Here is a 27,018-nt window from a genome sequence, read left to right as displayed (position 1 = left end):
CACATGGTACCTAACAACCATCTACTGTAAGTGCCTACTTACATCGAATGGATTACCTGGAAAGGAAGCTGGGGATGGATGGGAAGGCAGTGAGAAAGGAAGGAGACCAGGATCACAGATTACTGATAAAGGTCGAAATTTTAATCGGTGACTGAGAATTTAAGGTTGGGGGCAAGAATCTTCCCCCCAAGGTTTGAGAGTCTGTTCAGCAGGTGTTGGCTCCACTGCTCTACTCTTAGGTGGGTAGCCTGCTTAAATCAGGAAATTGTAGATCTAGAATAACAATGGACTTCACCTTGGTCTGAGCACTCCACCCTATGTGTGGGAGAATGTGGCAACCACTGAGGTCTGGAATTCCTGCTAAAATGGCTGCTGGGGTAGGGGTAAGGCAAAATCTACAACAAGGGAAGTTATTCCTTCTTCTGACTTCTGAGGCAACTGCATACAGGCAGGTCACACGCAAACACACAATTGTCATTAATAATAAATATGAATCTAAACAGCCACCAAAGGAAAAAAAAACAGAAAATGCATGGTCAATGACAATAACACCTATTATAAGCTATTTTCCTGAATGATTATCTCTCTTCTGTGTTTAATACTGATGCTGTCTTGCAACAACAAAAGCTGAGGCACATAACTCTGGGATTCCTGATTCCTTGTACATACTTTTGTGTATGTGGTTATTTCCCCAGAAGCTGTAGATCAATGAGAGTATATTATACAGTAACAGATCCACAGCGTCAATAAGGAATGTGTGTTTTAAAGTGCTATATTTTAGGAATAGGAGAATACATGATAGCATGGATCCATTATGGCAGTAATTACATCGTAAACTGTGTATCAATGGGGGAAACGATATTATCCATACACAAAGACATTGCCTTGCATACCCTAGTTGGGTTTGCATTTACTCTGTAGTCCAGGCTGCCTGGAGATTACAGAGATTGATCTCAGGCTGTGAGATGTAGGTCTATTGAAGAGGACAGAACACCTGAATAAGATTGTCTCAAGAGTCACCAGTCACAAATAAATGTTTATTCCTCAGAAATACATTTTAAAGAAAACAGGTTTTAAATGACAATTACTGTATAAAGTAAAGTTCTCTGTCACCTTAGTTCTCTCTCAAGGGGTGTTGTCAGTACAGGAAAGGGAATAATTTATGAATTGGCTGGGTCACTGGCTAGGTAGTTAGGGCCTATTCACCCTGAGGAATTGAATTATGTAGAAGAAGATTCCTCCAAGGAATTTTGTGGCTGTTGAGGATGGAGCTCAGCAGGGGTCTCCTGAGTTGGCAACTCATTCTGCAGTAGGCCCTCTTCCAGAGATGTGGAAATTTCAGCTTTTGCTACAGTTTTGGAGACCTAGGACAGGAAGGCTGTTATTAAGACAAGAGGCTTGGTCAGGACCTAAATGTCAGCTCTCAGGCTGCTGCCTTCCACCAACTCAACAGGAATGTTATCATTGACCTTTTAACTGATGCCATTGGTTTTATAAGTTCAGGCAGAGCAAAATATCCAGTAACATTTACCAAATACATGGGCTGACAAGCTGCTACTCAGATTTCTATCAGTGCATAACAAGAAATGGGAATTGGAAGAGACCTCATTGGGTTGCAGGAAATAAGGAAAATGGCACATGGCACTCAGATAAATGACAATGAGAGGCAAATGTTATGTATTTTCATTTGCATTTTAACCCTGAAAGATGCTACCATTTTGGAAGTCACATGACCCTTTAATGACCTCTGTCACAGGCCCTAGAACTAACTTGCTCAAAGCTCTGTAAAGCATCCCACTTATCATGACCACATGAAGGAAACTGGTATGTTATTGATATTTCATACTTCCTAGTCTTCAGATTAAAGAGGAGTAGCAAGGTATACTTGCCAATACTTCAGTTTCTCACAAGGGACTAACATCTCAGAATACTTGTGCATAGACTGAGCAGTGAACAACTACATTCCATGAGGTAGGTGACTACTTGGGGGTGTGGATTAGAAAATGCTGGGTGAAAGCAAAAACAGATGCAGTGAGCAAATGTTCTCAGTCAGTAATAGCCAAGCTGAGCTGCTTAAACTTACCTGATGTTGTTGGTCCTGGAGAATTCTGGCCTTCTCCTTTTCGAATTTATCATTCAGGTTCAAGTCAATCAGGTATTGCTGAATGATGGTCCAATCAGCATGTACTTCCTTGTTCTCCTGCTTCAGTTCGGCCAACCTCTTATTCATAAGGTCTTTCTGTATCAGGAGCCGGCTGTGCAGGTTCCTGGAAACAATCTTCATGGTAGGATTCAGCAGGTACCTCCTCCCTTTCCTACATTCAGGTCCCATTAACCCAACCAGGATACAGGTTCCCATGAAGACCTAATATTTCCATGAAAGCTGCACAAAGTGCAAACAGTAAGTTGAAAGAAGAAAAGAATGATTGCTGCAGACAAAACACCAATACTTGCCCATGACCCTGCAAGAGAAAGAGGGATCTCCAACTATCCATGACAGCCCAATACATTTCAGCAATATCACTTTGTAGTTTGCAAATACCCTCAACATAGGTCAGTAGAATCAAGAGGAGGACATTCTCTTCTTGTGTTACATGACATTTTGCTCTGTAAAACCATGCCTGAGCCCCACAGACCTAGTAATGTATAATAAATCTCTCATAATCTGTATCACTCTTCTATTGAGAGGCTCCTGTGGATGCCTGGACAATGCCTGTAGGAGTAATGGAGTAAGGAGTCTCTTAGAGATTTTGAAAACTGATTCCAAAAGTCCCAATGCACACTGATTACTAAAAAGCAGAACAGACAGAACCAGTCCTGCAGACTCTCCAGTCCAGAATCAAGGAAGGCAGAAACATACATTCCATACCTGGTGGACTCCCTGAACAGTACTTACTGATAGAAGTTGATCTCCTTCTTGTGCTCCTCGAATTTCTGTCGGGCCTCAATGTTCTCCATCTCTAAGTTGTGCAGAAATGACATGATCTCCTTCTTTTTTAACTTCAGTTTTTCATAGAATGGATTTGGCCTATAGTAGGGCCTGTCCCCAGGAAGAAAGAACTCTATGAACACGTGCTTTTAGGAACACATGAACTCAGACTGGGTTTTGTACTACCCCAGGCCAGGCAGGTCAATTTCTGCATTCAACATGCTGGAATCTTCATCTTTGGAACCTTTTATCCTGTTCCAAGGACAGCAGAAGCTAGGCATACAGATGGAGGGTGCCTGGGCTCCATGTGTTCACTCAGAGGTGATGGAAGGGCAGTCTAGTGCCTTGTGTTCTTAGTTACCTAGGCCGCAGGTCTTTACCAAGTAGTACTTGTGATTATATTTTCCCTGTTTGACAACAGGATTCTAAATCCTAAATAACCAATACTTCGGAGGTAGACAGTTATCATAATTCTTGAGATTAGTCCATACATCACCAGTGCTTTATAATGGCCCATAAGTACATATATGTACATGTACATAAACACAGACTAACAGACTGGCACACAGAAAGAAGGAGAAAGGGATGCAGAGCCAGAGAATGAGAAACAGAGACAGAAATAGAGATCAAAATAAGAACCAGTAGAAATCCATGCATCATTAATGTCTCAGAGTGCACTGGATTTCACATATCCCTGAATTTCAAAGAGTGGAGAGAAATATAAAAAAGAAAAAAATTCATGCACAGGGCAAAACACAATCATGTCCACACACAAGTGCATATGTGCACACAGAAACACATACACAGTCTTGAGTATACACATGCAAATTAGAAAAAAAGACAGAGTCAAAGAATGAGAGAGAACGTGAGTCAGAGACAGAAGCATAGAGAGCTCAATGAGATGCAGAAGAAATGCATGTGACATTACTGTCTCAGAGTATAAGACACACAGAAAAATAGGAACAGGCATGAACCTCAGGTGTCTAATCAAGCACTGAGATGAACAATGTGGGACAAGGGCCCTCCAGTTGCATCCAGGAGCTTCCTTAACTCACTCAAAGCCAGGCATGTACAAAACCTCACCACAAACTCTCAGGTCCTAGAACCTCATAAAGCCACCTCCTGTCAAGGTCTTTGCAAGTACACTCTGGGAACTCACTCTCTACAGCCTCTATCCCTGAATTCTCCACTAAGACAACTCCCTCTTTTCAATTGAAGGGATCAGAAGGGTCCATTTCCCTTCTCAGTCCCGACCAAGCTTTAGGTTCTCTCTCTCTTCTAAGATGTATTTAGACACAAGAGATTGGGTACAGGGATATTATGAAGATATATCTTTCTAGGATGAACCACCTTAAAAAGATTAGCATGACATTGATGATCCCAGAAAACACCACAGAATTTGGAGGGATGCATACCTCTTGTTCATGGCTCCCTCCGTGACATACATCAGGCGATCTCTCAGCTCATTTCTCTCTTGGGTAATGAGCTGCAGCTCTCTGGTCAGCATCTCCTCTTCCTTCTTGGCCTGCTTCTTGCTTAAGACAGTTTTGGGGGATGATGTGTGTATGCCAGCTTCTGTAGGGAGAATAACACAAGTGAACTTACATGGTGGGAATGCACACGGTGTATACAGATGACACTGAGTCCCAGAAGAAGACAACATGCCTAGAACCCAGTGACAACACACAGAGTATGGTCCAGGCTTGAGATGCCTCCTCAGTGGATCTCAGCTCTCCCATCACCATACAGAGACCAGGAGATGTAAGCAGACATGTGTGTACTCTGTCTCCCTACACATGTTTATGATGACCAGAGACATGACTTCTGTTGGCTTATTGACAACTGTTAAGGGTACATCTTGGTTTGAGAGCACTCTATCCTGTGGTTTCACATGTCAGATGATAAATTCACTATCCACATTTACTTCAGTGCTTGGATATGCTCAAATCTCCAGCCCTGTTACTCTAGTCCCAGGACATAGGCTTAAAAGTTGATGCAGGAGGAGAACATGGCCAACACACTGATTAATTTCCTCTACTGAAACTCCAAACACCTCAGAGGTGGCCAGAAGATCTAGTATCTGTCTGAGTGTATCAACAATGACTGGTCTTTGAATACAGTACAGAAATGCCTACCACCCACAACTAGTGATAAAAATAGCTACAGTGGGAACTCTGTCAGGGAGTGGAGGTCAGAGGAGTTCTGGGATCTTAAGGTCATTCCCAGGAGCACAACTCGCTCCCTGGTACTACTTTCAGATAAAAGTTGAAGCTAAAAAAAATCCATGGGAGTGAAAGCAGTGATGCCCTGCTCTAATTTGGCATAGGTAAGTCCCTTTGTGACTCCTGATGGTCTCATTCTGTCCCCATGTAATAACCAGAATACCCAGAGAAAGTAAAGACTTGGAGTTCTCAGCATTAAAGCTTTGGCCTTGCCATCTCCTGCTTTAAGGGATGGAGAAAATAATGTTCTGACATCCTTGATGTTCAAGAGTAGTGACGATCATGGAAATTCTTTTGTTTCCAAGAAGCTCTAATTCCTTTGCCCCTTTGCTAGAAAGGCCAGGTTAGTCACTCTGCAAGGAGGTCCAACTTCCATTCACAGTATTTAATCCACATTCTCCAAAACCACATTTTTAGTCTTTCATTACTCTCAGATGAAAGGCCAACTTCCTTCCTCCTCTCACTAGTCTCTCTCCCATCCGCTTTGGCTCTCCCAAAATGTTTGCAGAGTTTGGCAAACATGTTCATTGAAGTATCCTCTGCAAACTGAGAAACTTCAGAGCTTCTGCTGTTGCTACAACACTGGTAAGATCACAGCTAATGACAAGAACTCTCCAAGAAACAATAGAATGTTCAAGAATAGAATGCTGATGTCATGGGTTACAGCATTGGCTTCTTGCTAATATTCTCCCCATCCTGACAGGAAGCTAAGGTGTGCTTTCTTAGAGACTCTCCTGGGACATAGCCATTGAGCACATCTACTTTCTAAAGACAGGGTTTGCTCTAGGCTTGATTGGCAACACGTAAGTCATCTCTGTGTATCTGAGTGTTTCTTTTTCAAACACTTCTCAGTAATGTCTCTTCCTACCTCAAATTTCCCTCAGTCAGACAATGCAATCTACTGAGATTTCATACCAGTTTGAATATGAAGCCAGAAATTTCTCCTGTCTTATCAGGTACAGTTGAAGGAAATCACATCCAGGCAGAGCCTTCAAGGGAGGTTGCAATGTGAGTGTGTGTTAGAAGTTATACTCATGAAGTCTTGTGCTTAGCATTTGAAAGTTTTCCCAAGATGCCTTAGGAGAGATAGAGTTGTAGTCATTGTGGTGGGGGCAAAAGTCTTGAGATCTGTTGGCAGAGGAACGTAAAATATTGGAGCCACCAATGTAAAGATCCTTAGGCTGAGTGTGAGGCTCTCGTCTCTGCATCAAAATAACCAAAGAGGATTGCTTACAGACCTCTATAATCTATAAAATGAGATTTTTTTGTCAGAAAAAAAAATAATATAGTCAACAGAGTTAAGGGTTTATGAAAATGAAATAGATATAGGGAAGTGAAGAGAGCAAGGGCCTAACATCTTGTTTTTGGGCCCCCAAACCAAGATAAACACATATCCATGCAACATGGATGGTTTAATGAATGCATATCCTTATACTGATTGAATTGAACCATAGCTCAGATTTTGGAAGGCCCCAGACATCTATCTTTCTCAATTTATAAAGCAAAAATCCCCCAAAACATTACAAACAAACAAAGAAAAAGTACAAGTAGCTCATATGAATTTGCCGAGAATGTCTAATACTCAGTTCTGATTAGGCCATTTTAGATATAACAGTGTACACTGGCCGTTAATTTGATGGGTCCTATGTAATGCTTTATGGAACATTGTTAGATTAACAAATGTCATAAAGAACATAAGAGTATGTTATCAACATGACCTTGCTCTAAGACAAGTTAATTTTCTGTGCCAGTGATTGGCAAGAACATTACAGCAACAAGCTGAACTAGGGAGCAGACATAGAACAAACTGGCTGTAACTACATTGGGGGGTACACAGCTCAGCTTTAGAAAACCCAGGTCTCTGTCACTGAGTAGTGCTGTCCTAACATTCCTATGAACCCCATTTGTAAGCCTAGTAATAGGAAAGTGGAAACAGGATTATCTGAGGTGAATGTTTACCTGGGCAGCCAGGTAGAAGACAACATGGAATATTTGAGACCCTGTTTTAGAAAGCAACAATGAAACTCACCCTACATCCAAGGCCTTACCTACCAAATTTTGTCTATTATAAAGTACTTACCATTCTCTCTTTACAAGTATTTCTTGCTGGGAAAACAGAGAAGTACAAATGATCTTTCTGTTCTACAGACCTTGTTCTCTCTTTACCTGGGTTCATATTAGTAAATGAGAATGGGTATCACCTTCTGAATAACTGAGTAATTCCCAATGCTGCCACCATGACACTGTGCCAATGACAATCTCTAGATATCCTGAGTGCTGTTGTCCCATCATGAGGTATCAAGTGCTGAGGCTACAGCCTAGTGAACCTTTCAATGGGCTAGACAGAAGCCATCAGAAATACTACACTTCCTTGTCCCAAGATTAAATCAAGCAGTCACAATGTGAACATAGTGGTACATCTTTCTCCCACCTCACATTTCTGAGTTCAATCCAGGGCAGAGTTCATGTACCTCTGTTCCAGATTTGTCCTGATATACTTCCTCAGGTCCCAGATCTTGCTAGTCATCTATTTCCTACTGTTGCTGTGATATGGCTCCCCGTAAAAAAAAAAAAAAAGTAAAACAAAAGAAAAAATCTTGATTCAGATCACGGTTATGCTGACCATTGTCCCATCTTATGTTCTTTATGTTGTCAGGATTTTATTCTTACAAAATTCCACATCTATGTGCTTCACCATGGACCCATCAAATTCAAGGTCAATATGCACTATTATGTCTAAGATGGGTTGAATCAAGGCCCTCTTGGATAAAAAATGCTCTCTTTCTTGGAGATCAGAGGAGTAGGAAGGTCAGTTGAGGGCTTTACCTGACTCTCTGACCTGGCAGATTTTTACTCCATCATCTGGCTCTGGAGTCTTCATTGTTAAAATTAATGCCTTGCACATGTGTATTGTTTTAAATTTATTCATTAATCATTCCATCAATTATGTCTCAAGTGATATTCTACTTCCTGGATATCTCTTCAACATCCCCTCAAACCACATCTGCCCTTTCCTTTCCCCGTTGCTTGTATGAGGCCACTTCCCCACCCACCCACCTTCTCCTGCCTTTCAGCTTCTGCATCCCACCACACTGGGGCATCAAACCCTCACAGGATGAAGGGCCTACTCACCCATTGCTGTCAGGCAAGGCCATCATCTGCTGCAATGTACCTGGAGCTATAGATCTCTCCCTTTACGTTCCTGGGTTTGTGGTCTAGTCACTGGGAGCACTAGGTGATCCTGGAAGCATATGATGTTCTTCCAATGGGGTTGCAATCCCCATCTGCTCCTCTAGGTTTTCCCCAAGCTCCCCCACCAGGTTCCCTGATCTCAGTCTGATGTGTGGCTCCAAGGGTCAGTTTTTGGAAGGATTTCCCTAAGAACCTTCTGAAGTGGTTCCTGGGCGGAAGCACCTCTTGACTACACCAACAGTGTCCGGTTTTGTGTCTGCAGACTTGATGGATTCTAACATAGGGAAGTCCCTGGATGGCCCTTCCTTCAGTCTCTGCTCTATTTGCTGTATCTGCTCTTACTTTGCTTTGTTCCTTTTCCAGACCCTCTGTACCTCTCTTCTATCTTCTCCAGAACCTAACACTGCCCCCTTATTTCCTCCCCCTCCTCTATCCCTCCCAGGTCTCCTCTACCTCCACTTCCCATGATCATCCTGATCTTCCTGTCTGCCCCTCAATGCAGGCCTGAAACACCCATATCCTCTGTCTCTCTTCCTTAAAAGCTCTATGACGTCTGCATGTTGTATCATGCACATTGTGAACTTTAGGACAAATATCCCCTTATCAGTAAACATGCACCATGTATGTTCGTTCTGTCTGTGTTACCTCACTCAGATGATATTTTCTAGTTCCATTCATTTGCCTGAAAATTTTAAGAAGTCATTGTTTTTAATTATTTAGTAGTATTCCATTCTGTAACCATATTTTCTCTATCCATTCTTCTGTAGAAGGACATCTGGGTTCTTCCAAGCTTCTGACTATTATCAATAAGGTTTCTATAAACTTAGTGGAATATATGTACTTTTTATATGCAGGAACATTTTTTTTTTTGCTATATGGCCAGTAGTGATATATTTGTGTCTTAAGGAAAAACCATTTCCAATTTTATTAGAAACCACCAGATTGATTTTTTTTAATTTGTTTTATTAGACGTATTCTTTATTTACATTTCAAATGTTTCCCCCTTTCCTGCTTTCCCCCTGAAAATCCCCTAACCCATCTCCCTTCACCTGCTCACCAATCCACCCACTCCAGTTTCCCTGTCCAGGCATTCCCATATACTGGAGCATGGAACATTCTCAGGACCAAGGACCTCTTCTCCGTTTCATGTCCAGCAAGGCAGTCCTCTGCTGCATATGCATCTGGAGCCATGGGTTCTTCCATGTGTACACTTAGGTTGATGGTTTAGTCGTTGGAAGCTCTGGGGGTACTGGGTGGTTAAAATTATAGTTCCTCCTATGGTGCTGCAGACCATTCAGGTCCTAGGATCCTTTCTCTAGCTCCTCCATTGAGGACCCTGAGCTCAGTTCAATGGTTGGCTGAGAGTGTCCTCTCCTCTGTATTTGTCGTGCAGTAGCAGAGTCTCCCACGTGAAAGGTATATCAGGCTCCTGTCAGCAAGCACTTTTTGGAATCCACAATAGTGTCTGGTTTTGTAACTGTATATGGAATGGATGCCTTGGTGGGCCAGTCTCGGGATTGTCTTTCCCCCAGTTTCTGCTCCACACTTTGTCTCTGTATCTCTTCCTCTGGATATTTTGTTCCAATTTCTAAGAAGGACAAGAAAGAGGATCCATACATGAATGCATGCATGAATGGTAGGTTTATGAATGTGACGATGTAAAATATCCTAGGATAATCACACAGACCCCCTTTTATTTGAAGGTGACTATGTATGTCAACATGTTTCGTGTTCTCCAGTGCTTCTCATGAAGTGCCAGCAACTGTTATTTCAATCATACAGGCTTAAGCACTCACAAGAAAGTGTTTGTCTGATGTACCAGATGATTGCCTACATTGTCATCCTAATCTACAAACATGCCAGGATATAGCCCAGTGGAGGTGCTTAGTCTGAAGCAGGGAAGTTCAATTACATACCCATTAACTTGAACATTGATGGCAACCTGTCTAGAATTAAAGTTCTTGACTTTTATGAAATTGCCTAATTAGTACTACCATATTCACTAGCATAAACTGTTGTAGACTTTGTAAGGATCCTTGTGATTTAGAGAAACATACATATGCTACTCAGAAGGAACCAGTGGAAAAGATTACTAGGATGACCAATACTAGAAACATGCTTTAGTTGGACTTACAACACACCCTATGATTATTCCTTCTCCTTACCTAGATCCATAATCATAGTGGATCTGGTTACAGTTAAAATGGTATTACCTTCCTTTAACCACTGTTCCTCTGGAGAAGTACCCTCTTTCCCCAATACAACAACAAGAACAGCAGCAGCAACAACAACACCCAAAGGTTGTTAGGTACTGTGAGGTTGGCACCCCTTTTGAAAGGCCAATGGTTTTCCGACCACTTTGGGAGGAACCCAGGACCCGGGTGCATTTGTCTCCTGACTGCAGACCCCTGTGTGATTCTGTTATCTCCAGAGTCTGTTCAGCCTTTGCAATCAGTCTCATGATATTCTAACCAATTTTAATGATCTAAATCTTGTAAAAGTTGATTTAAAACTTCATAGCAAAGAACAGGTTTGTACTCTGTCAGGCTCTGCAACTAAGCAGCCATTGATTCTTAGGGATATGTTTATACCCGATTTGATAATAGCCATTCATTACATTTATTGTTAAATATGCATGGCTTAAAAACTACCCAAATGCATCCTGGAATTGGACATAAGACATGACATCCCTGACAAGTAAATCCCTTGAATGAGTGCATTTTCTTCTCTGTGAGTGTCTCCTTCTTGGCCATTGTCTGTCTTCTTGTCATGCCTGTCAGGTGGTGTCATGACTGTGTACTTATAAAGGTCAGTAGCCCAGTAGAAGGTGTGCTGATCACAATGCACACTGAATATGGTAACTCTCTACCTCACTCCCAGGGCAGGCTACATTTTTTCCCTGGCATGACATTCACCCAGATCTCCAAGGTATGGACCATTCCATCCAGGATTCTCCAGCCTACAGAATAAACACCTCCAACTCCCCATGCCACTGAAATTGTCATTTGGCATTCCTTCCCTTCATTAGTTCAATACTCACAAAAATGAAAACAAATCTGTTTTCTCTCATTTCTATAAATGATATGGGAGGTTTTTAGGGATTATTTATCATGTAGATTGTAAACCACACCATCCTGGCTCATTTAGTTGGTAAAGTGTTTGCTGGGCCAGCAGGAGAACTTTAGTTCTCAGAACCCTTATAAAGAAGTGAGGAATGGTACCATGAGCCTGAAATCCCAGAGTTGGGAGGCAGAGACAGGTGCATCCCTGTGATTTACTTGCCAGGCAGCCTAGCCTAATCAGCTAGCAAAGGACAGGAAAAGATGCCCTCTGAAGTAACAAAACAAAGAATCAAAGTAATGTGTCTGGTACCTGAGGAGCAACACTTGAGGCAGATCTTTTACTTTGAAATACCCGTGTATACATAGGCAAGTACTTTGGAAAAAAGAAGTAAAATGTGTATGAGGTATGGTTCCTACCTCATGCGATATCACCATACAAAGGCTAATCAGATGATTGTAGAAATGATTGTAGATTGTCCTTGAGACTCAGGACAGCCTGGCTTGGAATCCATTTAGCAGAAGACTCATGGCATGTGAGAAGTGGGCAAAGACCTCACTATGGTAAGGGGAGAGACAACCTGCAGAAGGTTTGCTGATAAAGCTTTCCAGAGCACACTGAATATGTCAGTGCCCAGGGAAGGCTACATTGTTTCCTGTGTGACATGGAGCCCACTCAGAACTCTAAGGTATGGACCATTCCAACCAGAAATCTCTAAACCTCAGCCCACAGAGAAAACACCTTGAACTTCCCAAGTCACTGAATTCTTTTACCTGACATTCCTCCCTTGATTAGTGTAATCATCAAAATGAGATTGTGATTGTGCTGGCCTTGCCTGCTGGCCATGTGTCATGTGACTTTCTGTTAACTGGAGTCCATGCGAGGTTGTCCTGAGTTCACAGTGGGACAGTTTAAACAGCTCTGAGGGGAAAATGTTCAACCAATCATATAGACCCTCCCCAAATATCTCTTGGGAATGTTTGCTTGCTTTTTATTTTTTGAGGAAGTATCTCTGTGTAGTCAAGGTTAGCCCCAAACTCTTGGCAATCCTGTTCCTGGGATTACACACATGGGATCATGTCTGTGTTCATGAAGTACAAAGAGCAGCTAGGTGAAAACACATTCAGTCCCTGGGATGCTGGTCTCACATAGTGCAAAGGTTAAAACATTGCACTCCATTCTTTAGTGTGAGAGACAGACTGCGGGGCAGAGCATGTAGAACTGCCCCAGGCATGTGGACACTACTCTCTTCTCTTTCCTTCTCTGCTCCTGTCCTTCCATTATCTCTGAGGATGCATGGAAATGCCCCAAGAGAGACACAGGAAACAACCATTTTGGTGCCCATGGTCACTGCCTAGCCAGAGGCAGCAGAAGGTTTTAACTTTTCACCTTGATAGACCAGTATTGCTTGATCTTTTTTTCTGAGGAAGGAGTGGTTGTGATGTTTTAAAAAAAATGAAAAATAAAAGGAAAGAAGAAAATAAAGAAGAAAATGATGGAAGGAAGCAGGAAAAAGGAAGGCGGGAAGGTCTGGGAATGTTGCTTAGGGATAGGGAGGGAGTGGAGAAGTGGTGAGGAGAAGAGAGAGAGGAGGGAGGGGACAGCAGGAAAGGCCTGCACAATCACAGTCCTAATCTTGAAAGTGCACCATAGGCCTGGGTGCAAGGAACTGTCTGGTCCAGGCCTTGACTTCTGCATCCTGCCTCCCTTAATGTTTGTTAGTATTTATTTAGAAAGACAGAGTAGTAGATTCCAGAACATCCGCTGTTAGCTCTTTTCAGTACCTTTATCTCTTTATCTTAAGGTTCTATCTTTGAACTTCAAGGTTGGATCTCTTTGTATGTATGTATGTATGTATGTATGTATGTATGTATGTATGAATGTATGTACATATGTCTATGTACTTGCATGTGAACACCAGCATGTACAGGCATGAGTGCTCACCTTTGTGATTCAGGCTTTTATCTGAGAGTTTCTTTCTCTGACAGCACTGGAGCTATTCTATTGGTTTACCTGAGATGACTTGCACCTCTCTGACTGGGAGCCTCAGATGCACACCCCAGGATGCCAGGGTGTTACAGTCCACATCTGCAGATGGCCTTCATTCTCCCTGGAAGCCTCTCCTAAAGGAAATGGGATTACACTTCACCAGGGGGATTTGGAACGGGAGCAAGTTCATGACTGATGGTTTCCTCGCATAGAATCTTTAAAAATAGAGTTGCTTTCTATTTGTCTGTTTTTGTTTCTGTTTTTCTTTTTCTTTTAACTGAATGAAAATACACAGGATAGATTTTTTTAAGACTCATTTCATGAATTTATATGCTTGTGTTGATGAACAGAGACAGTTTATTGCATATTCAAATTAGAGACAACTTAGAAGCTCTTTCGCCCAGGAGGAGTAGAAGGCAGGAAATCATCAAACTCAGGGCCGAAATCAATCAAGTAGAAACAAAGAGAACCATACAAAAAATCAACAAAACCAGGAGCTGGTTCTTTGAGAAAATCAACAAGATAGATAAACCCTTAGCCAGACTGATCAAAGGGCACAGAGAAAGTATCCAAACTAACAAACTTAGAAATGAAAAGGGAGATATAACAACGGAAACTGAGGAAATCCAAAAAATCATCAGATCCTACTACAAGAGCCTGTACTCAACACAACTGGAGAATCTGGAGGAAATGGACAATTTCCTTGACAGATACCAAATACCAAAATTAAATCAGGACCAACTAGACCATCTAAACAGTCCCATAATGCCTAAAGAAATAGAAGGAGTCATAGAAAGTCTTCCAACCAAAAAAAGCACAGGACCAGATGGCTTCAGTGCAGAATTCTACCAGACCTTCAAAGAAGAGTTAACACCAATACTCTTCAAACTATTCCACAAAATAGAAACAGAAGGAACACTACCCAATTCCTTCTACGAAGCCACAATTATGCTGATACCAAAGCCACACAAAGATCCAACAAAGAAAGAGAACTTCAGACCAATTTCCCTTATGAACATCGATGCAAAAATACTCAATAAAATTCTTGCCAACCGAATCCAAGAACACATCAAAACGATCATCCACCATGATCAAGTAGGCTTTATCCCGGGAATGCAGGGTTGGTTCAATATACGGAAATCCATCAATACAATCCACTACATAAACAAACTCAAAGAACAAAACCACATGGTCATTTCATTGGATGCTGAAAAAGCATTTGACAAAATTCAGCATCCCTTCATGCTTAAAGTCTTGGAGAGAACAGGAATTCAAGGCCCATACCTAAACATAGTAAAAGCAATATACAGCAAACCGGTAGCCAGCATCAAACTAAATGGAGAGAAACTTGAAGCAATCCCACTGAAATCAGGGACCAGACAAGGCTGCCCCCTTTCTCCTTATCTTTTCAATATTGTACTTGAGGTACTAGCTCGGGCAATTCGACAACATAAGGAGGTCAAAGGGATACAAATTGGAAAGGAAGAAGTCAAACTATCATTATTTGCAGACGACATGATAGTCTACCTAAGTGACCCAAAGAACTCCACTAGAGAGCTCCTACAGCTGATAAACAACTTCAGCAAAGTGGCAGGTTATAAAATCAACTCAAGCAAATCAGTGGCCTTCCTATACTCAAAGGATAAGCAGGCTGAGAAAGAAATTAGGGAAATGACCCCATTCACAATAGCCTCAAACAGTATAAAGTATCTTGGGGTGACTCTTACCAAACATGTGAAAGATCTGTATGACAAGAACTTCAAGACTCTGAAGAAGGAAATGGAAGAAGACCTCAAAAAATGGGAAAACCTCCCATGCTCATGGATCGGTAGAATCAATATAGTTAAAATGGCCATTTTGCCTAAAGCACTATACAGATTCAATGCAATACCCATCAAAATCCCAACTCAATTCTTCACAGAGTTAGAAAGAGCAATTATCAAATTCATCTGGAACAACAAAAAACCCAGGATAGCTAAAACTATTCTCAGCAACAAAAGAAAATCTGGGGGAATCAGTATCCCTGACCTCAAGCAATACTACAGAGCAATAGTGTTAAAAACTGCATGGTATTGGTACAGTGACAGACAGGAGGATCAATGGAACAGGATTGAAGATCCAGAAATGAACCCACACACCTATGGCCACTTGATCCTCGACAAAGAGGCTGAAAACACCCAATGGAAAAAAGATAGCCTTTTCAACAAATGGTGCTGGTTCAACTGGAGGTCAGCATGCAGAAGAATGCGAATTGATCCATCCTTGTCTCCTTGTACTAAGCTCAAATCCAAATGGATCAAGGACGTCCACATAAAGCCAGACACTCTGAAGCTAATAGAAAAGAAACTGGGGAAGACCCTTGAGGACATCGGTACAGGGAGAAAGTTTCTGAACAGAACACCAATAGCGTATGCTCTAAGAGCAAGAATTGACAAATGGGACCTTATAAAATTACAAAGTTTCTGTAAGGCAAAGGACACCATCAAGAGGACAAATCGGCAACCAACAAATTGGGAAAAGATCTTCACCAATCCTACATCAGATAGAGGGCTAATATCCAATATATATAAAGAACTCAAGAAGTTAGACTCCAGAAAACCAAACAACCCTATTAAAAAATGGGGTACAGAGTTAAACAAAGAATTCTCACCTGAAGAACTTCAGATGGCGGAGAAGCATCTTAAAAAATGCTCAACTTCATTAGTCATTAGGGAAATGCAAATCAAAACAACCCTAAGATTTCATCTTACACCAGTCAGAATGGCTAAGATTAAAAATTCAGGAGACAGCAGGTGTTGGAGAGGGTGTGGAGAAAGAGGAACACTCCTCCACTGCTGGTGGGGTTGCAAATTGGTACAACCACTCTGGAAATCAGTCTGGCGGTTCCTCTGAAAACTGGGCACCTCACTTCCAGAAGATCCTGCTATACCACTCCTGGGCATATACCCAGAAGATTCCCCACCAGGTAATACGGATACATGTTCTACTATGTTCATAGCAGCCCTATTTATAATTGCCAGATGCTGGAAAGAACCCAGGTATCCCTCAACAGAAGAGTGGATGAAAAAATGTGGTATATCTACACAATGGAGTACTATTCAGCCATTAGAAACAATGAATTCATGAAAATCTTAGGCAAATGGATGGAGCTAGAGAATATCATACTCAGTGAGGTAACCCAGACTCAAAAGGTGAATCATGGTATGCACTCACTAATAAGTGGATATTAACCTAGAAAACTGGAATACCCAAAACATAATCCACACATCAAGTGAGGTACAAGAAGAAAGGAGGAGTGGCCCCTGGTTCTGGAAAGACTCAGTGAAACAGTATTCAGCAAAACCAGAACGGGGAAGTGGGAAGGGGTGGATGGGAGGACAGGGGAAGAGAAGGGGGCTTACGGGACTTTCGGGGAGTGGGGGGGCTAGAAAAGGGGAAATCATTTGAAATGTAAATAAATTATATCGAATAAAAAAACTTAAAAAAAAAGAAAATACACAGGATAGATTTTTTTAAGACTCATTTCATGAATTTATATGCTTGTGTTGATGAACAGAGACAGTTTATTGCATATTCAAATTAGAGACAACTTAGAATGCTTCATTTTTTCCCTAACAATTTAGCATACAGCAAAAAAAAAAAAAAAAGTTATCTCTTAAAGGATCCAGAGAGCTTTAGCAAAATAAGAAACGCGAAATATTATGTTTTTGGGACAATAAATGATTGACCATAAATAATATTATTGTCCAATTATTAGCTATTTGAGACAAACCCTGAAGGGCCCAGAATTAAATTTGAAAAGCTAGACTTTATGCTGTGTATGGATCTATGGACACCCTATGTTGCTGGCAAATGAAGATAAATATGAAGTGTCATTTCCATCTAGTGGCCACTTGGGGTCACTGCCACCAGTTTAGTCAGAGCTGAACCTCAGCTCTGATCCCAGGCTCTGTAAACAGTTAAGCAGCCCTGGAAGGGGGAAGAGTCCATTCTTCTTGTTTTAGGAGCCAATCAGAGGTTACCAACGAGAGCCAATGAGAGACTCTCAGACAGATGCTAGTGCCTAGACAGTATCCTTTCATTTTTTGTTTACTAATTGAATTTCATCTTGGTGACAGAATGTGATCCCAGTGATAAATCGCTTTGTAATTTATTAAAAATTCCTTTTGAAGTGAGCTTTTGTCACATTTCTGTGGGCACTTGATGAACTTACTATTTTTCTTTTTATATGTGTGTGAGCGTGTAAATTTCAATCTAGCACAGCAAGTTTAAATGTTGGGTTGCTCCACCTTCTCATAAGCTTCCTTTTTTTCCTGACATTTTTCTGAAACAGGCGACATAGACTTGTCCTCTCTAACTTTGATTCATTGCTTCCTACTGTGCTGACATTTTTTTCCCCTGTTTTTACAATGACTGCCCCTGCCTCTGGTCTCTATTATCCAGTACCAATTTCCCTTTTATCAATTGTTTCAGGAAAGAATTTGTTTGGCTTCTGTTTCTGTGTTATATGCATGTGTGCACACACACATGAAGGTAGAGTCCATGTTGGGTTCCCTCTATTACCCGCAATTTCCCTTTTGACACAGGGTCTCCCTTTGGATCTGTAGTCTCTGAATTTGGCTAGACTGGCAGGCCAGCGAGCCCTTGGCATTCACAGTATCTCTTGCTCTTTGGAGATGTCATCATCATGCATGCCATGTTAAATCCATGCCTGTTTTAAAAAATTATTCTGCATTCTCTTGTTAGAAGCTATATCCCAATAAATTTTCTGCTTTAGCAAACAGGATATTTAGCATTGTGTTACTGTTGGGTTTGATATCCTTGTTGCTACATGCATCTCTGGTGGATCGCTTTTAGCTCGTGTGTGTGTGTGTGTGTGTGTGTGTGTGTGTGTGTGTGTATCTCTGTGTGTGTATCTGTGTGTTTCCCTGTGTGCATTTGCCACATGTGTGCAGATTGTACATGGAGTTCAGAGGAGGGTTTCAGGCTCCTCAGAGTGGATTTCGTTGTGAGGCAGCCATGTGGGTGCTGGGAACTGAACTGAGGTCTTCTGGAAGAACAGCAAATATTCTTAACTGCTAAGCTATTATTTCAGACAGGCATATGTTTTATGATTTTTGAGTATGTGAACTCTACTCACTCTCCTGTCAATAGATACTTAGTTCTTATTTCAAGTGAGTCCAGACTCCACTCTTTTACTCTTTTATTTACACAGTGTCAGCCAAGATAGGGCAGGTTTTTGAGCTATTCTGACTTACATCGCAGTCCTATGTCCCTTGTTACTTGATGTTTCTCCTGACCAAGTGCTCATGGTCCATCTCCTCTCATGGTGGCTCCCTCCTCCTTTGGTCTCCCCTCTTCTCTCTCTCCTGTTTACACTTGTAGCCCAAAGTCAGATAACTAAAAACCCACCTACCTCTATCTATTTCCCAATCCCAGGCTTTAGTCTTTTATTTGCCAATTAACTTGTGAAGCGAGGTTACACAGCATCCCTTGGTGTATGTGAGAATCTCCTCATGGGGCAACCAGATCTTTAGGTATAAACTTTATCATTTGATAACAAGCAGCACCAGACCAACCTCCTACTGCTATGAAATTGATCCAAGTCATGGGATTATTTTCATGAACACTTCTTAGATATTAAAAATTTGGAAACATGTCAGGATGAAGTATCCCTGAGCTGACATTTGGACATCTATGTGGTTAGTGCTACGAAGAAGGGACCATGGGCCCATTCCACTCCTGCTGCTGAATGCAGCTGAAGCTCCTAAGAACTCCTGTTGGCGTGACTGGGGATGGAATGCACATGTCTGCTATATTTTGTCAGTGATTTGACCTCATGATAAGTAATACTGTTCGGATGTAATGTGTCATGTGACTTGAAATGCTGTGAAGAATGCACCCATTGTCTCTGGGACCAATCATCATGTGGTTGCTGCAACTTGGACTAGAGGGAAATAGTTGGACAAGGAAAATTTTATGTCATAAAAATTCCATCATCGATTAAGATAATTAAGATTACTTTCTGTTTGCAAAAGCACCTCATTGTATGGACAGCACAGTGGTTTTCTGTCTTGGTTCCCAGGAGTGCCCAAGACATAATTCACATATCAAACGATGCTCAAGAAGAATGAAGAACAAAGTATGGATACTCTGGTCTCCTTATATGGGGACCAAAATATCCACAGATGGAGATACAGTGACAAAATGTGGAGCAGAGACTGTGGGAAAGACTATCCAGAGACTACTCAACCTAGTGAACCATCCCACATATAGTTACAAAACCCTATTATTGATGCCCACAAGTACTTGCTGACAGGAGCCAGATATAGGATATAGCTGTCACCTGTGAGGCTCTGCTAGTACATGCCAAATACAAAGGGGGACACTCTCAGCAAGCCACTGAACTAAGAACAGGGTCCCAAATGGTGGATCTATAGAAAGGATCCAAGGAGCCAAAGGGGTTTGCAGAAGCATTGGAGGAGCAACAATATGAGCCACCCAGTACTCCCAGAGCTCCCAGGGACAAAACCATCCACCAGACAGTGAAATCCTTGATTTTCAGGAGGAGGACCAGCAGTTTCAATGAATCTGGACCTCCAGGATCTCTCAAACACTTGCCCACTAAACAGGCAGCATAACCAGCTGATATGAGGCCCCCAGCACACATACACTAGAGGTCTGCCAGGCCTGTGTTCATTTAGAGATAATGTACCTAACCCTCAAGAGACAATAGGATCCAGGGAGTTTAAAGGTCAGATGGAGAAGGGTGTGGAGATATCCACGTGGAGATGGGAGAGAACAGGAAGAATGGCATATGGATCAGTTGGAGGGTGTACAAGGCGTGGTAGGGTGGGGAATAAAATATGGAGTGTATAAAATAACTCATTAATTAAAAAATGCACCAATTGGCTTCGAAGAGAAAGGAGTCAAGAGTTACAAATCAAATTTTCATTCATAAATAAATTTAAATAACAGGCTTTAAAATGACAGTTAATAAAAACAGTAAAAAGCATTAGCAAAAATGAAAAGTAGTAACAAGAATATATAACATCCCAATAACATAACAAATAATAAAACAATAAAAAAAAAACTTCAACCAAAAGTCTAACAGTAAATTATATGAAGCACAGTTCTCTCACTGCACTCTTAGGAACACAGAGGAACAGCCTGTTTCTCCTCTTGGACACTTGGTGGCAGGGCAGTCCTCAGTTCTCTCTCAAGGGGTGTTGTCAGAGCAGGAAAGGGAATGACATCCTGAATCAGCTGGCTCATTGGCTGGATAGTTAGGGCCTATTCGCCCTGAGGAATTGAATTATGTAGAGGAAGATTCATCCAAGAAATTATGTGGTTGTTGAGGATGGTGCTCTGCAGGGGTCTCCTGAGGTGGGAAATCATTCTGCATGAGGCCCTCTTCCTGGCCTGTGGAAATTTCAGCTCTTGCTACAGTTTCTGGGACCTGGAAGAAGAAGGAACCTATTAAGATAGAGGCTTGGTGGGGACAAAAATGTCAGCTGTCAGGCTGCTGCTCCCACCATCTCAACAGGAAAGTTATCATTGATCTTTTAACTAACACCGTTGCTGTTATAACTGCAGGAAGGGAAAATTATTCAGCAACACTCACAAATACATAGGCTGACAAGCTGCCAGTCAGACTTCTATCAGTGCAAACCAATAAATGGGCAATGGGAAGAGACTTCATTGGGTTTCCCAAACAAAACAAAAGGCCACATGCCACCCAGATCCATGAAAATGAGAATCACTCAATGATATTTGCATTTGGTTTTTTTTATTCCCGCAAGTTGTTTTACAACTGGGAAGTCACATGACCCTTGCATGACCTCTGCCACAGCACCTAGAAGTTGCTCAAAGCTCTGCATGGCATCCCACCTATCATGAGCACATACAGGAATGTGACAGGTTATTCATCTGTCACCCTTATTGTACTGTAGTATCAAGAAGATCAGCAAAGTACACTTGCCAACAATTCAGTATCTCACAAGAGCCTAATATCCCAGAATACTTGCACACAGACAGAACAATGAACAACTACATTCCAGGAGGTCAGTGACTGCTTGAGCATGTGGATTAGAAAGGTGCTAGGTGAAAGCAAAGATGGATCCAATGGAAAAATGGTATCAAACAGTATTAGCCTGATTGAGCTGCTTGTCCCTACCTGATGTTGGGTTTGGAGGTTGCTGGTCTTCTCCTGTTTGTCTTTACCATTCATGTTCAAGCCAACCAAGTATTTCTCTATGAGAGACCAGTCAAGAAGTACTTCCTTGCTCTCCCGCATCAGCATGACCCTTCTCTTCTTCACAAGCATCTTCTCTATGAGGAGCCGACTATGCAGGTTGCTGAAAGCACACTCTGTATAGTAAGATCCAGCAGCCTCTGCCTCCCATTCCTACTTACAGATTACTCCTATTAATGCCACCAGGACTCCAGTACCCATGAAGAACTAATACAATACATCTCAATACATCGATCGCAGGTGCACAAACAGCAAACAGCAACTTGAGGAAAGAAATAGGATTGCTATTTACCAATAAGGGTCAATGTCTCTCCAAAAGAAACGAGGATCTCCATCTATCCATGACAGAGCAATGCAATGGGACAAATCTATTAGTAGGGGGCAAATACCACCAAAGAAGGTCAGTAGAACCAAGAGGAAGTCAATCTGTCCTTGTATTACATCACAGTCAGGTCTGTAAAACCCTGCCTGAGTACCAGAGGCCTAGTACTGCATAATAACCCTCTCATGAACTAAGTCACTCTTCTATCTAGAGAATCCTGAGTATGCCTTGATAATACTGGGACAGATAACATTCTCTTACAGACTTATAAAATGTGCGTCCAAAATCCTAAGGCACACTGTTGGCTAAACATCAGAAGGATAGAACCAGACCTGCACACTCTCCAGTCTAGAAAGAAAGGAAGGCAGAAATGGCCTTTCTACAGCTGGTGGCCTCCCTTACTGGTACTTACCTATAGAAGTTAATCTCCTTCTTGAGATCCTGGATGTTCTCTCGGGCCTCAATCTTCTCCATCTCTAAGTTGTGAAGAAATGACTTGACCTCCTTTTCCTTTAACTTCAATTGTTCATACATTGGATTCAGCCTCTGGAATGGCCTGTTCCCAGGAACACAGAATTTCATGAATGTGGATGGTTAAGAATACATCGTCTCAGGCTGGGTCTTGTACTACCACATGCCCAGAAAACCACATTCTAGATTCTATATACTGGGATCTTCTTCAGCTGTGGAAACTTGTTTTCCTGTCTCCGGGGCAGCAGAAGCTAGGCATCCAGGTGGAGGGTGCCATGGCTCCCTGTGTTCGCTCAGTAGGGCCGGAGATGCAGTCTAAGCAGCTATATTGTTAAGAGCCCAGGCCACAGATCTTCGCCCACTAGAAACCTGTGGTTGTATATTTCCTGTTTTCACATCTGGGATTCTAAATCCTGAATAACTTACACTTTAGAGACATACATTACACACAATTGATGAGAGCAGATAGCACCACATCTTTATAGTCTGCCCAAGGGATGCAAATGTATTGACAATGGTGACCACAGAATCAAAGAACAGTGTTGATTAACATGGGTATTACAAGAGTTCAGTACTAACATCACCTTGAAACTGTCTTACAGGCAAATCCTCAAGACAAAACACAGACCCCGTAGATTCCAATGTGTGAAAGGAAATATAAACATACAAAATTCATGCACAGGTAGGTGCATGTGAACGCACACAGACACACAGATTTGGACACACACATACAAGGAGAAATGGAAACAGAGTTAGAGATTGAGAGAGACAGAGATAGAAACTGAAAGAGCAATAATGAGATGCAGAAGAATTGCATGCAACATTACTGTCTCAGTATAGGTCACATAGACAAAGGAACAGGCTGAGCATCAGGCCTCTAGTCAAGCACTGAGATGAACAATGTAGGACCAGGCCTCTCCAGCTGCTTCCAGGAGCTTCCAGTACTCAGTCACCTGCCAGGCAATTACAAACACTCACCACAAACTCACAGCTCATACAAACTCACAAATCCTCATGCAAAGTGCTTTTCAAATACACTCTGGGACTCATTTTCTACTCTTTCTATCCCTGAATTCTTCATTCTGACAACAGGTCCCTCTTACCCATGGGAAGGATCAAAAGAGGCCATTTTCCACATCACACATGACCGAGCTTCAGCTACTCCCTCTCCTCTCAGAAGTATTTTGGGACATGAGGTTGGGCACAGGGACGTTCTGATAGTACAGCTTCCTAGAAAACCCCACCTTAAAATAGTAAGACGAGGGTTACATTGCTGACCCCAGACTGACACCACTGTGTTTGGAGCAATGCATACCTCTTGTTCATGGCTTCCTCTGTGATGGAGATCAGGCGATCATTCACCTCATTTCTCTCCTGGGTAATGAGCTGCAGCTCTGTGGTCAGCTTCTCCTCTTCCTTCTTGGCCTGCTTCTTGCTTAGGACAGTTTCAGAGGATGATGTCTGCCTGCCAGACCCTGTAGGTAGAATAACACAAGTGAACTTGCATGGTGGGGACACAGAGTGTAGACAGACAACCCTGAGACCCATATAGAAGGACAACAGGCATAGAACAGAGACAACACACAGGGTTTGGTTCAGGCTTGAGAGGTATCTTCAGTGCATCTCAGCTCTCCAATCACTGTATAGAGACCAGGATATGTAAGCAGACAGGTGTGTCCTTTGTCTCCCTACACATACATGCTTATGATGACCTCAGAGTTGGCTCTCCATGCTTAATAACATCTACACAGGGAGCTTCTTGTTTTCAGAGCCCTCAGTCATGTTGTTTCACAATTTAGATGACAAATTCACAGTCCACAAGTACAGGAGTGCTTGGAGATGTTCAAATCTCCTACTCAGTTACTCGAGGCATAGGACATGCGATTAAAACATCATGCAGTGTGAGAACATGATCAACACACTGATCAATTCCCCTACAGAAACACGAAACACCACATAAGTGTTAATTGAATCACATCTCAGTCTGGGTGTATCCACAGTGACAGGTTTTTGTATATAGTATAGAAATGCCTGTCACCCACTACTGGTGATAAAGAAAGGTAGGGTGGGAACTGTCAGGGAGAAGAGAACATAAAGTCATGGCCTGGAGCACAATTCTCTCCCTGCTACTACTGTCAGATAGCCACTGAAGCTAAAAGAAGCCATGAGAGTGAAGGGCAGTGATGCCCTGCCCTAAATTTGCATAGGTTAAACTCTCAGTGACTCCTGATGCTCTCATTCTGTCCCCTGTAACACCCACAATACCAATTGAATGTGAAGACTTAGAGTTCACAGCATAACAGGTTTGGCCTTGCCATCTCCTGCCTTAAGAAATGGAGAAAGTAATGTTCTCAAATCCTTGATTTTCAAGAATTGTGATAATCATGAAAATTCTTTTGCTTCCCAGAGGTTCCAGTTCCTGTGCCCCATTGTAAGAAAGGCCAGCTCAGGACACCCCTGCACATCCACTTCCCCAAACTTACTGTGCCTTCCCCAAGACCAGCTCCTTTGTCCTTCATTACTCTCAGAAGAAAGGGAAGTTTCCTTCTTCCTCTCTCTATCCTCTCTCGCATTTACCCTCTCTCTCCCAAAAAGTTTTCTCAGTCTGGCAAACATGTCTATGGATGTATCCTCTAGACACTGTCTGAGAAACCTCAGTGCATGTGTTGTTGCTACAGCACTGGTGACATCACAGAAGATGCCAAGAACTCTCTAGGAAACAATGGAATGTTCAAGATGGGACTGCTGATGTCATGGGGTACAGACATTGGCTCCCTGCTAATGTTCTCCCTATACTAACAGGAAGCTGAGGTGTCCGGTTCTGGAGACTGTCCTGGGGCAAAACCATTTAACCCATCCTCTTTCCAAAGTCAGGGTTTGCTCTAGGCTTGATTGGCAACACGTAAATCATCCCTATGTATGTTGCTGAGTGTTTACTTTTCAAAAACTTCTTAAAAATGTCTCATCCTACCTCAATTTTTTCCAATCAGCAATATGAGCCTGAGAAATAAAATCTACTGAGAAATCTCTCCAGTTTAATATGCAGTCAAAAGTCCTCCTGTCTTATCATGTACAGGTGCATGAAATCACATCCAGGCAGTTCCTGCAGGGCAGGTTGCAATGTGTGTGTGTGTTTGTTAGGGGGTACAGTCTTAAAATCTGGTGCTGAGCATTTTAAAATTGCCCCAAGATGCCTTAGTAGAGAGAGAGTTGCAGTCATCATGGTGCTGGCAATAGTTCTGAGATCTGTTGGTAGGGGAAACTAGAATATTTTAGCCACCATTGGAAAGGCCCTCAGGCTCAGTATGAGGCGCTCAAGTGTGCACCAGAGTCACCAAAGGAGGATTGCTTACAGCCCTCGGTAAGCTGTAAAATGAGATTCTGTCAGAAAAGAATATATTTAACAGCAATAAGGGCATGCAGGTAGAAATTCTAGGTAAATACAATAGTATATGTTAGTGCATAGAGCAAGGGCCTAGCATCTCTTTTTGGGTCCATGATTAGCCCCATAAATGACACAAACACTTATCTCAGTCAGAGAGGGTAGGTTTATTGAATTCAGACCTTAATATTGTTTGATCAGAACAATAGCTCAGGTTTTGTATGCTTAGCAATGACACCAAACATCTGTCTTTGACAACTTATAAATTCCAAACAAAACAAAACAAAATAAAAAGGAGCAGTAGTAGTTCATATGAAATGATCAGTTCTGATCAGGCCCTTTCAGATATAAGAGTGCATATTGGATCTTAATTTCATGTGTCCCATATAAAGGTTTTGGAACATTATAAGGTTAACAAACATCATACTAAACATAACAGGATGTGATCAACATGACCTTGCTCAGAGACAAGTTTGTTTTTCTGAGTCAACGATTGGCTGGCATATTACAGCAATAATCTGAAATAGGGGGCAGACAAGGAACAAAGTAGCTGTAGCTATACTGGTGGGAACAGGCCTCAACATTAGAAAACCCAGGTCTCTCTCAGTGACTAGTGCTGACCTAAGAGTCCTAGGAGCCCCACTTGTAAACCTACACATTAGAAAGTGGAAGCAGGAATATCTGAGCTCAAATTTAACTTGGCAAGTCAGGTAGAGGACCACATGGAATATTTGGGAGCCTGTTTCAGGAAACAAAACTGAAAAATACCATACATTCAAGGACTCAGCTATGAATCCTTGTCTATTATAAAGAACTTACCATTCTCTCCTTATGAGTCTTTCATTCTGGGAAGATGGAGAAGTGGAGATGATCTTTCTTTTCTAAAGATTTTGTTCTCTCTTTCCCTGGGACCACATTAAGAACGACGGATAGTGGGTATCACTTTCTGAACAACTGTGTAATATGCACTGCTGCTAGCATGATACTGTGCCAATGCCAATCTCTAGCTTCCCTGAGTGCTGGTGCCACATTATGAAGTATCAAGTGCTGAGGCTACAGCCCAGGGAATCTTTCAATGGGCTAGAGAGAAGCCATCAGAGATACTCCACTTCCATGTCCTGAGACTGAATCAAGCAGACACAATGTGAACTTTGTGGGCTTTATAACCACACATGTTTCTCCCACCTCACGTTCCTT

The 27,018-nt window shown here is 42.0% G+C and overlaps 2 protein-coding genes across 2 annotated transcripts; both read right to left on the bottom strand.

Moving 5' to 3' along the window:
- Nucleotides 1–1,220: 1,220 nt before the first annotated feature.
- LOC127677825 (disks large homolog 5-like) lies at nt 1,221–8,032 on the bottom strand. The gene is made up of 5 exons (XM_052172813.1): nt 7,978–8,032; nt 4,345–4,504; nt 2,897–3,040; nt 2,084–2,267; nt 1,221–1,364 (listed from the first exon to the last, which is right to left on the bottom strand). The coding sequence occupies exons 1-5, from the start codon at nt 8,030–8,032 to the stop codon at nt 1,221–1,223; spliced, it is 687 nt and encodes a 228-aa protein (XP_052028773.1).
- Nucleotides 8,033–20,707: 12,675 nt separating this feature from the next.
- LOC127677824 (disks large homolog 5-like) lies at nt 20,708–25,055 on the bottom strand. Its single transcript, XM_052172812.1, has 5 exons — nt 24,923–25,055; nt 23,734–23,914; nt 22,381–22,524; nt 21,569–21,749; nt 20,708–20,851 (listed from the first exon to the last, which is right to left on the bottom strand). Exons 1-5 carry the CDS (start codon nt 25,053–25,055, stop codon nt 20,708–20,710), a joined length of 783 nt encoding a protein of 260 aa, XP_052028772.1.
- Between the last annotated feature and the right edge of the window lie 1,963 nt (nt 25,056–27,018).

The sequence above is a fragment of the Apodemus sylvaticus genome, chromosome 2 (assembly GCF_947179515.1).
Source record: "Apodemus sylvaticus chromosome 2, mApoSyl1.1, whole genome shotgun sequence".
Lineage (NCBI taxonomy): Eukaryota > Metazoa > Chordata > Mammalia > Rodentia > Muridae > Apodemus > Apodemus sylvaticus.
This window is presented reverse-complemented; position numbering and strand designations above follow the sequence as displayed.